Source organism: Abramis brama (genome assembly GCF_963993115.1).
Source record: "Abramis brama genome assembly, chromosome: 17".
Classification (NCBI taxonomy): Eukaryota; Metazoa; Chordata; class Actinopteri; order Cypriniformes; family Leuciscidae; genus Abramis; species Abramis brama.
The window spans coordinates 4,711,738-4,725,467 of record NC_139979.1 but is presented as its reverse complement, the minus strand read 5'-3'; the positions used below and the strand labels follow the sequence as shown (position 1 = coordinate 4,725,467).

The following is a 13,730-nucleotide window of genomic DNA, read 5'->3' as shown; positions in this document are numbered from 1 at the left end:
TCTCTCATTGGTTTTAAGTTGCATGAACATGAAGAGCGAGGTTTGCTTACGCCAGCTCATGCGGCCCCTCAATTTACATAGAAATGAGAAACATGCCCAAGTCTCCTCTCTGCGAATGCTCCGGGCAAGTGTCTGAAACGCACTTCCAGCCTCTCCAATCCTACGGCCCTCCGTTTTTTTTAATTTTCCCTGATTGATTGGAGTGCTGCTTTACACGCACTTCATTAACCCGGCCTCTCCCCGTCCCGGAGTGACGGGCCCCACGGCAAACAGGTTGACATATTAACGATTTTCGAAGAGGGCATGAGCCTCAGGGCATGCATGTAGTTGACACGCCTGTTCTACCATGTTCGGGCAGCTGAGCTTCTGAAAACGAGGTAGACGGCAGCATCATTAAACCTTTTAAAATTACCATTATTGATTTTGATGGAGGATCACGGTGATGCATCATTGCTGTGAACGAACAATCAAACGCCTTGTCTTGTACATGAGTGTCTCGGTTTACCTGCAGGATCTTACACTGATTCTGCTTAAAAAAGGCGAGAACGTGTAAGTTCATGTAGGTGCTCAAATGTCCCTTTTATTAGGGTGAAAGGTCATTAGCGGTTTAAGCAAAGGGAAATCAAAGCAACTACATTATCACCCATTACCCTGACTTGTATGTAAATTACTTTATTGATGTTTTTTCAGTGCATTGTGCACATCTGTTTTGGTTTTTATGTCAAAAGTGGAGAACAGATTTGCTACAGTGCCGCTTTCTTGACTTGTGTGTAAACCAGTGCTGTTGTTGTTAAAGGATTAGTTCATCTGAAAATGAAATTAAGGTATTTGAATGAAATCTGAGAGCTTTCTGTCCCTCCATTGACAGCTATGCAACTACACTTCAAAAAGTTAATGAAGAGATCGTAAAACTAACCCAAATGAATTGATCGGTTTAGTCCACATTTTTTGAAGAGAATCGATTGCTTTAAATGAAAAGATTGAATTTAGGTTTTTGAATAAAAGAAAAAATCAGGTTCATTCTTGTGTTACGCAGCACGTTTGAGCTTCTGCAAGAACCAATGAGGTTTGTTCTCACGGGTTAAGCAAGTACGGTTGAGCTTCTGTTTATACTTGCTGATCAATGTTTATATGTGAATTAAAGCCTAAATTCAATCTGATCATCAACTTGGACAGTCACCTCTGATAACTGATCACTCTAAATTGTAATGTAGACATGCATTTTCTATAAAGCTGCTTGTATGTATTGTGAAAAACGACATACAAGTAAGTGTGCATTGAATTAAAATGAGAAAAGTACATTTAACGTTATTCTTTGACTACCCATACACGAACCAGTCACTCTTCAACTACCAATTTAGAGGAGTTCTGCAGATTTGTATGAATTCTCTCGAGCTGCAAGAAAGACATGAACATCCATCAAAGCAGACACACACACACACACACACACACACACTACAGCACAGCACAGCACATCTAATCGAACTGATCCTGTAAAACCAGTTGCGGAAACCAATTCCAAAACCCATAATACTGTAAAGTCAACAAGATATGCCATTCACAACCCATTTTACTTTTCAGCATTTAAGTGTAACAGGATATTCAATGTGTTGGGACTTGTTGCACTACACATATTTGTCCAATCAAAAGCTCTCTATAATAAGAATGTCCCTCCCCTTGCATCAGACTAGAATGCAGTAGACTTTTGTTTTCAATGTGAAATAAGCACAAGACAAAAAAAAAAAAAAAAAAAGACCCTGCATTTGTCTTTTTTGATTTCATGTTGACTTTCTATTGTACTCAATTTTATTCTGCCTTTACCTGGGCCTTCCGCATCCGTTGAGCCACCATACTCCTCTTCCTCCTTAATCGGCTGCTTTTTTGGGGTCACATGCTTCTTTTCTGGTGTTTTCTAGGGAGGCATGAGAAAAACGATGCTTATGCAATTGGTTTCGGATTAATGTCACTGATGTGTTTCCTGCTCTCGAGTCAATGATGCATGTCGCAAAGTCAACAAATCTGAGGAGGATGTCTCTATGGCAACAGCACGCCGCACCAAGGTTATGTTGCTCTTTTTATTCACACATAAAGACCATAATGGGAGGACCGCATTAAGACGGGATTTAATGTTTCTTAAGACATGATTCATAAAACATATAAAAGCAATTACCGGTTTCTGCGTTTCCTCCTCACTCTCATCCTGTTCTGCTTCACTCTCTGAACTGGACTCGGCTCCATCCATGAGATACCTGAAAAACACAATGAGAAACAGCAGACTGAGTATTACTGGAACTGGATGGGAATGTCTGCCGCCCAAACATCAAGTACAGAAGCTGAAATAAGTTTGAAAACTTTACTAGGGAAAGTAAACAGGACTGTGATTGTAAAAAAAATCCTTAATCACATCATTACCGAGAGATACACAAGCAAATCAGACCTGGTATTTAATTAATTTATTAATTCTGTACTTTTACATTTTGCACATTTTGTTCCATTAAAGGAATAATCCATCCAAAAAAGAAATTTGTCATAATTTGTTCTTCTTCACATTTTTTCAAATGTGCATGACTTTCTATTGTGAAACACAAAAGGAGATGTTTAGCAGAATGTCCAGAGCGCTCTTTTCCAATAAAAATTTCAAAAAGCGTCATAACATTATTATAGCATATGAGTCATATGGACTATTGTTATAAGTTACATAATTTATTACATAGTCTAAATCAGAAAATCACCATCCACTTTCCTTGTTGATAAGAGCGGCTTGGGGATTCTGCCCAACATCTCATCTTGGTTCATGGAAAAAGATACAATAATTTGATTAACTGTAATTTCAACCAAAGTTTAAGTTTTAGGTGAAATATTCCTTTAAACTGTACATGAAGAACATAAACAATTATCGTCTACACTCAAGTGGATGTGTTTTTATCTCCGTTTTCGGAATAAGCTTCTGTGAGCAGGATAGAAACACGCTTCTTCCTGCACTTCGCATCCCACCTGTATCACTGCTGAAAAAACAAAATAAAAAATAAAAAACAGGTTTGTACAAGGACACACAACCGAGCTGATCTGTGTTCGATAGCATGAGGGACGTGGATGGACAGATATACACCCTCCTCATCTTCAAAGGAAGTGGCTGCTTTAATTACCCATGGCAGATGCAGCTTTTAAATACAGAATACATAATCTGAGGTGGGCACTCAAAGCAGACACAATGGAGAGCCGGGCACAGAAGAACACAGCTGCCTCCCGCTAACCAATCGACGATAACCGACGAGACGACTGCTGAACGAATAAACACACACAAAGCACACTCTGCGCTGGACTTAACACTAGCCTTTTATCAAGCAGCATTTATGATAATCACTCGGACTGGGCAATATGCAACATGGCTAAAAAAACATCTTAATATATTACAGCCGTTTGACAATAATCTTATACACACACACACATCAAATATATAGGGCTGTCAAATCAATTAATCACATCTAATACAAAAGTTACACACACATATACAGTATATGTATGTATATATATATATATATATATATATATATATATATGTATGTGTGTGTGTGTGTGTGTGTATATATAAATATACATATATACATACATATACAAACACATATTATTAGAGGCGCTTAATCACGATTAACCGATTTGACAGCAGTAAATTGTTTGCATGTATATACATATTAATATACATATATATATATAAATATAATTACAACTTATTTTTATTTCAGTTTTAGTAATTTTAGTACATTAAGTTAAAGTACTTGTGCTAAATCAGAGGATGCATCAGTGAAGTAGATTCAAAATATTAAAACGTAAGAAATAAAATACAATAAAAACCTGATACAAATAATCACAGCATGTTTTTCACTAAATTCTGTTTAATAGTTTTTATTTATGTGCACCAGTTTAACAATACATAAATGATAAACTGCAATATTTACCAACAATACTATCCATCTATCATGAAAAATTAAAACTGCATTACATAAATTATTGCAATATTGATAGTGTTGCATAATTTTATATTCAAAATAATTGTGAATATTTGATAGGGACCAGTACTACTGCACAGACTAGCCAACAAATGCAGCGGTTCATTTATTTAATGGCCTGAACACAACCATGGCTGTTTTTAGTTTGTCATCTTTAGCTTTTTCTACACAAGCTCGCCAGAGCACAAATGCCACACAACAGAGGGAATGTCAAATCTGAAAAAACATGATTTGTATGATCATCCACAAATAATCATTAATCTGTAGCGATCAAATCTTCAGCAGCAGCAGCGTTTCAAAGACATTGGACCTTGTGTGCCCTTTGCTATGAGAGTAACTTTAGTAACAAGTCATTCATTATTCAGGACACTTTTTGCTTCACATCGCTGCACGCTTTGAACGGACTGCACAATCAGAGGGGTCGTTAAAGAGACCATCGCTGTCTGTAAAGTAATGAGCTGCACATCATCAGAGGTTGTGCATCTCCCTTGAGTCAGTATCTGGGCCAGATCGATTGGTGTAGTACTATAGTCCAGTTCCCTATGGGTAATTTAGGAAGTTCTTGCACAAATACAGTCATAATTTAGTTTTCTACACTCGCTGTCAGAAAAACTGGTCTAACACTGAACATTCAGTCCACCTCATTCATGTCTGAATCTGTGTTATTTGAATATTATTTACATACTAGTATAGTAGTAGTATTTATTAACAATGAATCATTTAACTTTAATACTTTAGTTTTGAATTAGCTTTTAGATTCATATTTTCAGTTTTCATTTTGCTACTGTATGTGCATTTGTTACTTTGTTTAAAAAAATTCTTTTCACCTTTCATTTCCATTTATTTCAAGTTTTGTTAGTGATTTCAGTACTTTAACTTATTTTGTTATTCAGTCAGTTGCCATTATACAACATTTCTAATTTTAGTCTTAAGATTTTAAATTAATATTAATATTTTATTTTATCTCAGCTTATTTCAAATAAACCAAAAAAAAAACAAAAAAAACTTAATTTTACTAGTTTTAGTTAACAACAACAACAACACTGGTCCGAATGATGTCATCACAAGCAATAACGAGCCATTTAAAGGTGCTGTATGTAACATTTTCACTCTACTAAAGCATAAAAATACCATAATATGTTTGCATATAATGAGGAAACATGCTAAGTTCACAACGTTTCTCTGAAAAACACTAGGCCCACTCATGAGCAGAGATTTAAAATCACTGTATGTTGGTGCAGTCTTTATGTAAAATGGCAGATTGTTCCAAAGCTGTGGAGCGGCCACTGAAAAGGCATGATCTCCTTTCAGTTTTAAACGTGTCCTTTAAATGAAAGGAGATCAGAGATGTATGGAGGAGCCAGTCCATGCAATCCCTTTTAAGCAAACAATAGTGTTTTGAACTCAATACGATGTTTAACTGGAAGCCAATGGAGAGAGAACAATACTGGCGAAATGTGTTCGCTTTTCCTTGTTCCTGTCAACAATCTTGCAGCAGCATTTTGAACTAGTTGAAGACGTGACAATAAGGACTGTGAGACACTATAGTATAGTGCACTGCAGTAGTCTAATCTTGATGAAATAAAAGCATGCATCACAGACTCCATGTCTCTGGGTGATAAAAATGCCTTCATTTTCACAATATTCTTTAACTGTTGAAAGCAATTTGACAATTTAAAAATGTCACAAGTAACAGAATTAAGCACAAATGTCAGCATGTCAGAACACCTTCAGGGCCCAGAAAACACCTCAGACCCCAGAGGGTTAAAGGTGCAGTCTGTAAGAATGACAACTAGTGTTCGTTCCTGTTGCGTGTGCTCAAACTGGCGACCCATGCAAGCGCCGTCGAGTTTGAGGAGCAGGTGGCGGGAGAAACGACGATCTCTGATATTTTGAATTGGACTGCAGTACCCATTTCCACCACTAGTTGTCATTCTTACAGACTGCACCTTTAAACATGCAGTGCAAAATTTGAAAAATGAATATTTGCTATAGCAAATGTTCCATGATCTGACCTCACATCTGTTGACTGCTACTAATAAATGACAAAAAAAAAAAAAAAAGTTCTCTGACTCAATGCAGTTCGTTCTCACCGTTTGAAGGAAATCTTCTGCTTTGTTTTGTGACAGTCCATCACCCACTCTTTCCTGACGATAATGCCTCCGGCTGCTTTCACCTGACTGTACTTGGGCGTGTTGGCAAACGCACAGCTGCAGGAGAGAGAGACAAAAAGCTCTGAACAACAAGCACGAGGCGTCTCTGAATGCTGACACATATCATGAGGCTCTGAACGCTTCATGACACTAATGCATGGGCTCCTTACATGAGGTGTGTGGCGTCTGGAGTCCAGTCGGGTTTGTATTTGCCTCCCATGGCCAGGGCTTTGTCCCGCAGCTCTCCGCGGAAGGGGTTCTGGAAGCCACTCAGGACAAAGACGACTCCATCCAAGATGCGGTTGAAAGCGACTGGTTCTGCTGACTTGGGCTTAGGTTTGGGTTTTGGCTTGGGCTCTGGCTTGGATTTAGGACTCTCTCTCTTGTCTGATGTCTTTTGGCCTGGAGAAGAATTCAAGATTTGACACCATCGAGAATTCAGTTTGTGCAGTGGCTCTTAAAAAGGAAGCTTTGAGATGACTTAAAAGTAGATAAAACAAACATTTCAATAACTACTAAAACAACAAAAAATATATATTTCATGCATTGTTAACACAATAACGTTGTATTTGTTAGTTAACTAATAGTTAACTTCATAAGTATACACAAACTAACAATGAAAAATACTTCTAAAGCATGCATTAACTGATAATTTCAACATTTATTAATAGATTATTAAAATCAAAAGTTTTCTGTTAATATTATTTAATGGACTTGACATGAACTAACAATGAACAGTAGCATTTGTTTAAATAATGTTTACATTAATAAAGAAGATTAATTAATTAAAATACTAACAAAATGTATGGCTCACTGTTAGCATTACCCATACATTTATATATTATATAATATAAAATAGCACAGCCCTGCATTTTGAAAAAAAATTCAGCTGATTTGCAAAAGGCCGAACCTTAAAATAGAAAAATGTCATGAATGTAAAAAAAATCAGCTGAAAACTGGTTGAATAGTTGTAACCTGGCTCAGAGGAATGTCTTTCTGATAATACAAGGCTTCTTCACCTCACAAATGATTGTAGAAAGCAAAAATGCTACAAATGCACATAATGTTTTGTGAGAAAGTATGACATGCTATTTTGTAATCAGCACCCAAAAATTTGTAGGAGACAAGTATTGGATTTGATTCAGCAAATATGATGCAAGCAGATGTAATATCTTTCTTATTTTAATTCACCTATTGTAAAAAAAAATTGTCTTTGAATAAACAGGATTCTCTGAGTCTTGAAAAACCTGAATATATGAGGAAAAGTCATTTTAAAAGTATGATTTTTAGTCCTGGAAAAGTCATGGAAATCAATAAAATATTAAAGCATTTTTATAATTGGAAATGTTTATATTTTATATACAATAAACCAAAAAAATAATAATAATCCTGATCCAGTAAAACCAGGAATGACTGAAAAAGTCATGGCGAATCATTGGTTTAAAAGAGCAAAATCCCTGAAGAACATTCAACTTTTTAAAACTTCTTCAATCCAGAAATTTGTTTTAATTATTATTTTAATCCCTGGACACTCCTAGTTTCTGAGAACCATTGACTTCATGAGTTCAATGAATATGACATAATCTTGTTATTTACCGGTGGTGATGGGACTTGCAGTTGCACTGGTTCTTGCTTTAGATTTTGGAGTGGCAGAGTTTGGTTCAGCAGAGGCAGATGAACTGGGCTTTTTGGGCGGTGGACCGGTGGCTTCCAGACGCTCTTTACTGAACTCGAACTTCCTCTTCACAGCAGCCTTTAAAAACACAACAGGAAACACATCAAGCAGTGGTTCTCTAAGAGCAGACTTTCTTTTACTCTGACGTGCTCTTTGGAGCTTGACAAGTACAATCACAATCCTCTCAAACATCATTCATACAGGATTGAAACAACATGAGGGCAGAAAATAAACGTTTTATTTTTGAGAGAACTGTTTCTTTAAAGCTGCAGTCCGTAGCTTTTTTGGGTTAAAAATTATCCAAAATATATTTGAGCCAGTACATAACCAGCCAGTGTTCAAAACTCTCTGCTTGCATTAACTCGATTCAAAACGATAAGCTTGTAATAATGTTTTTAATTCCAGTGGTACTGGTGGATTTCCGCGGGAAATTCGAGCATGTCTTTGCGTCATTACGTCACATCTGTCCACATAAAGAAGAGTCCCGGCTAGTGGGCTATGAGTGTGAGGATGCTGGAGGTGGAGATTTATAGCCTTTTCTCACAGCACTTGATATAATTAAACTTATCAATTTGATGGCGGATCCAGAAAGGTTCAAACGACAATCACCAGTGACAACTGAAGATTCACCTGTTGTAAAACGCAAAAGACTTCGGAGAAAAAAAAAAGAGACTGCAACCGGCCCATGCGAAAACAAGGACAAATATAGCTGCAAGCAGCAATACGGGGCCAAGCCCTGCAAGGCAGAGCAAGCAACAGCCGCTGTAGCGCAATGCGGAGCCAGAAGAGCAAAACATCAGAAATTTAATGTACATCAAGCACAGTAAGCACATCAATTACAGCAGCACAGCTAGCATTTAAGCACCAACAGCAGTGCAGAGCCGGAAGGAATTTAAATTATTATTTTATACACAATTTCAAAGTCGCCCCACACTGGTCTCGAACCCACGACCACAATGGTTCGGGATTCATGACGCATGGTTGAACCACTTGCGCCACCCAGAGGACATGTTTTACAAAGCTGCAGAGGAGAGGCTTCAGTGTGTGAATGAGCACACAAAATCATGTTAACGAGATTAGCATGCTAAGCTAACTTAATGCTAATATAGCTTATGATGTGGTACATCCAATGCTGGCAAAATAGATATCCTCAGATTCGACATGACGCAAGGAATCGATAGACACCAATTTTATGATTTTGTGACAAACTGTTCACAAGTTACAGCCTCTGAACCAATTATGGGTTGACCTCATTAAGTTTGCGACATCATAACTTTTTTTTTCCAGTATAGCAAAAAAATCGGGGACAGTACTTTTATGCGGCTCAGTCCGAAGATCATTTGAGTACATGTTTGGACAAAATTAGACCAATTTTGAAGGAGGAGTAGCGAAAAAACTGTTTTACATTCACTCCAATATGGCGGCCAGTCACATTGTTGATAAATAACATATGAGATATCGTTGAAATCGGCATAAGCCAAGGAATATATTGACATAAAGAAATCAAATTTCAAGCAATGTTAGCAAAAGTTATAAGCGTTTTTTCAAAAAACAATGATATCTCTGGAACACTAGGTGGCGCTGTGATCAAATTTCTCAGGTACCTTCGGGCCATGCTAATGATGATCCATACCAAATTTGGTGAAGAAATTTCAAATAGTTTAAAAGATATTGCAAATTATGACATCATTCAAAATGGCGGACACGTGGTACATCCCATCATGGCAAAATCGATATCCACGGATTTGTCATGACCCAAGGAATCGATAGACACCAAGTTTATAATTTTCTGACAAACTGTTCATAAGTTATTGGCCAAAATATGCATTTTCCATATCTCATGACCCGTAGGTGGCGCTGTTCCCAACTTTGGCATGGAACCTCAGATCATGCTTCCGATGAAGTGTACCAATTTTCGTTTCGATTGATCAAAGTTTGGCCGAGCTATAGCTTCTGAACCAATTTTGGGTCGACCTCGTTAAGTTTGCGACGTCATAACTTTTGATCAGAGAAGAATAAAAAAAATCGGGGACAGTACTTTTATGCGGCTCAGTCCGAAGATCATTTGAGTACATGTTTGGACAAAATTAGACCAATTTTGAAGGAGGAGTAGCAAAAAAACTGCATACTGTACTTTTCAAAATGGCCACTACTGTAATGGGCGGAGTCTTAATGTAAGATATTGGTTCTAATCAGCATGATGAGATGAATCAGGTGTACTAAGTTTCATTTTTCTAGATCAAAGGGTTCAAAAGTTATAACCATTTCAATGTTGAATTTTTGAACTGCTGGTGGCGCTATAGAGTTGGACCTAGAGACTCAAAAATTGCTACAATTACTTTTCATTACCATCACTACAAGTGTGCCAAATTTCATCATTTTCCTATGTATGGTTCATAGGGCTGCCATAGACTTCAAGAGGAGGAAGAAGAATAATAATAATAAATATAGCTGCAAGCAGCAATACGGGGCCAAGCCCTGCAAGGCAGAGCAAGCAACAGCCGCTGTAGCGCAATGCGGAGCCAGAAGAGCAAAACATCAGAAATTTAATGTACATCAAGCACAGTAAGCACATCAATTACAGCAGCACAGCTAGCATTTAAGCACCAACAGCAGTGCAGAGCCGGAAGGAATTTAAATTATTATTTTATACACAATTTCAAAGTCGCCCCACACTGGTCTCGAACCCACGACCACAATGGTTCGGGATTCATGACGCATGGTTGAACCACTTGCGCCACCCAGAGGACATGTTTTACAAAGCTGCAGAGGAGAGGCTTCAGTGTGTGAATGAGCACACAAAATCATGTTAACGAGATTAGCATGCTAAGCTAACTTAATGCTAATATAGCTTATGATGTGGTACATCCAATGCTGGCAAAATAGATATCCTCAGATTCGACATGACGCAAGGAATCGATAGACACCAATTTTATGATTTTGTGACAAACTGTTCACAAGTTACAGCCTCTGAACCAATTATGGGTTGACCTCATTAAGTTTGCGACATCATAACTTTTTTTTTCCAGTATAGCAAAAAAATCGGGGACAGTACTTTTATGCGGCTCAGTCCGAAGATCATTTGAGTACATGTTTGGACAAAATTAGACCAATTTTGAAGGAGGAGTAGCGAAAAAACTGTTTTACATTCACTCCAATATGGCGGCCAGTCACATTGTTGATAAATAACATATGAGATATCGTTGAAATCGGCATAAGCCAAGGAATATATTGACATAAAGAAATCAAATTTCAAGCAATGTTAGCAAAAGTTATAAGCGTTTTTTCAAAAAACAATGATATCTCTGGAACACTAGGTGGCGCTGTGATCAAATTTCTCAGGTACCTTCGGGCCATGCTAATGATGATCCATACCAAATTTGGTGAAGAAATTTCAAATAGTTTAAAAGATATTGCAAATTATGACATCATTCAAAATGGCGGACACGTGGTACATCCCATCATGGCAAAATCGATATCCACGGATTTGTCATGACCCAAGGAATCGATAGACACCAAGTTTATAATTTTCTGACAAACTGTTCATAAGTTATTGGCCAAAATATGCATTTTCCATATCTCATGACCCGTAGGTGGCGCTGTTCCCAACTTTGGCATGGAACCTCAGATCATGCTTCCGATGAAGTGTACCAATTTTCGTTTCGATTGATCAAAGTTTGGCCGAGCTATAGCTTCTGAACCAATTTTGGGTCGACCTCGTTAAGTTTGCGACGTCATAACTTTTGATCAGAGAAGAATAAAAAAAATCGGGGACAGTACTTTTATGCGGCTCAGTCCGAAGATCATTTGAGTACATGTTTGGACAAAATTAGACCAATTTTGAAGGAGGAGTAGCAAAAAAACTGCATACTGTACTTTTCAAAATGGCCACTACTGTAATGGGCGGAGTCTTAATGTAAGATATTGGTTCTAATCAGCATGATGAGATGAATCAGGTGTACTAAGTTTCATTTTTCTAGATCAAAGGGTTCAAAAGTTATAACCATTTCAATGTTGAATTTTTGAACTGCTGGTGGCGCTATAGAGTTGGACCTAGAGACTCAAAAATTGCTACAATTACTTTTCATTACCATCACTACAAGTGTGCCAAATTTCATCATTTTCCTATGTATGGTTCATAGGGCTGCCATAGACTTCAAGAGGAGGAAGAAGAATAATAATAATAAATATAGCTGCAAGCAGCAATACGGGGCCAAGCCCTGCAAGGCAGAGCAAGCAACAGCCGCTGTAGCGCAATGCGGAGCCAGAAGAGCAAAACATCAGAAATTTAATGTACATCAAGCACAGTAAGCACATCAATTACAGCAGCACAGCTAGCATTTAAGCACCAACAGCAGTGCAGAGCCGGAAGGAATTTAAATTATTATTTTATACACAATTTCAAAGTCGCCCCACACTGGTCTCGAACCCACGACCACAATGGTTCGGGATTCATGACGCATGGTTGAACCACTTGCGCCACCCAGAGGACATGTTTTACAAAGCTGCAGAGGAGAGGCTTCAGTGTGTGAATGAGCACACAAAATCATGTTAACGAGATTAGCATGCTAAGCTAACTTAATGCTAATATAGCTTATGATGTGGTACATCCAATGCTGGCAAAAAAGATATCCTCGGATTCGACATGACGCAAGGAATCGATAGAGACCAATTTTATGATTTTGTGACAAACTGTTCACAAGTTACAGCCTCTGAACCAATTATGGGTCGACCTCGTTAAGTTTGCGACATCATAACTTTTTTTTTCCAGTAGAGCAAAAAAATCGGGGACAGTACTTTTATGCGGCTCAGTCCGAAGATCATTTGAGTACATATTTGGACAAAATTAGACCAATTTTGAAGGAGGAGTAGCGAAAAAACTGTTTTACATTCGCTCCAATATGGCGGCCAGTCACATTGTTGAAAAATAACATATGAGATATCGTTGAAATCGGCATAAGCCAAGGAATATATTGACATAAAGAAATCAAATTTCAAGCAATGTTGGCAAAAGTTATAAGTGTTTTTTCAAAAAACAATGATATCTCTGGAACACTAGGTGGCGCTGTGATCAAACTTCTCATGTACCTTCGGGCCATGCTAATGATGATCCATACCAAATTTGGTGAAGAAATTTCAAATAGTTTAAAAGATATTGCAAATTATGACATCATTCAAAATGGCGGACACGTGGTACATCCCATTATGGCAAAATCGATATCCACGGATTTGTCATGACCCAAGGAATCGATAGACACCAAGTTTATAATTTTCTGACAAACTGTTCATAAGTTATTGGCCAAAATATGCATTTTCCATATCTCATGACCCGTAGGTGGCGCTGTTCCCAACTTTGGCATGGAACCTCAGATCATGCTTCCGATGAAGTGTACCAATTTTCGTTTCGATTGATCAAAGTTTGGCCGAGCTATAGCTTCTGAACCAATTTTGGGTCGACCTCGTTAAGTTTGCGACGTCATAACTTTTGATCAGAGAAGAATAAAAAAAATCGGGGACAGTACTTTTATGCGGCTCAGTCCGAAGATCATTTGAGTACATGTTTGGACAAAATTAGACCAATTTTGAAGGAGGAGTAGCAAAAAAACTGCATACTGTACTTTTCAAAATGGCCACTACTGTAATGGGCGGAGTCTTAATGTAAGATATTGGTTCTAATCAGCATGATGAGATGAATCAGGTGTACTAAGTTTCATTTTTCTAGATCAAAGGGTTCAAAAGTTATAACCATTTCAATGTTGAATTTTTGAACTGCTGGTGGCGCTATAGAGTTGGACCTAGAGACTCAAAAATTGCTACAATTACTTTTCATTACCATCACTACAAGTGTGCCAAATTTCATCATTTTCCTATGTATGGTTCATAGGGCTGCCATAG

At 37.7% G+C, this 13,730-nt stretch overlaps 1 protein-coding gene across 1 annotated transcript in view; it reads right to left on the bottom strand.

Annotated features, from left to right (window-relative positions):
* xrcc1 (X-ray repair complementing defective repair in Chinese hamster cells 1) overlaps positions 1 to 13,730 on the bottom strand; it is a 28,265-nt gene that overhangs the window by 6,670 nt on the left and 7,865 nt on the right. The window contains exons 9-13 of the mRNA XM_084088102.1: positions 7,757 to 7,913; positions 6,331 to 6,562; positions 6,101 to 6,217; positions 2,171 to 2,249; positions 1,822 to 1,912 (exon numbers count right to left, since the gene is read on the bottom strand). Of these exons, the coding sequence (XP_083944228.1) occupies positions 1,822 to 1,912; positions 2,171 to 2,249; positions 6,101 to 6,217; positions 6,331 to 6,562; positions 7,757 to 7,913 (676 nt within the window). The remainder of the gene's footprint in view (positions 1 to 1,821; positions 1,913 to 2,170; positions 2,250 to 6,100; positions 6,218 to 6,330; positions 6,563 to 7,756; positions 7,914 to 13,730) is intronic.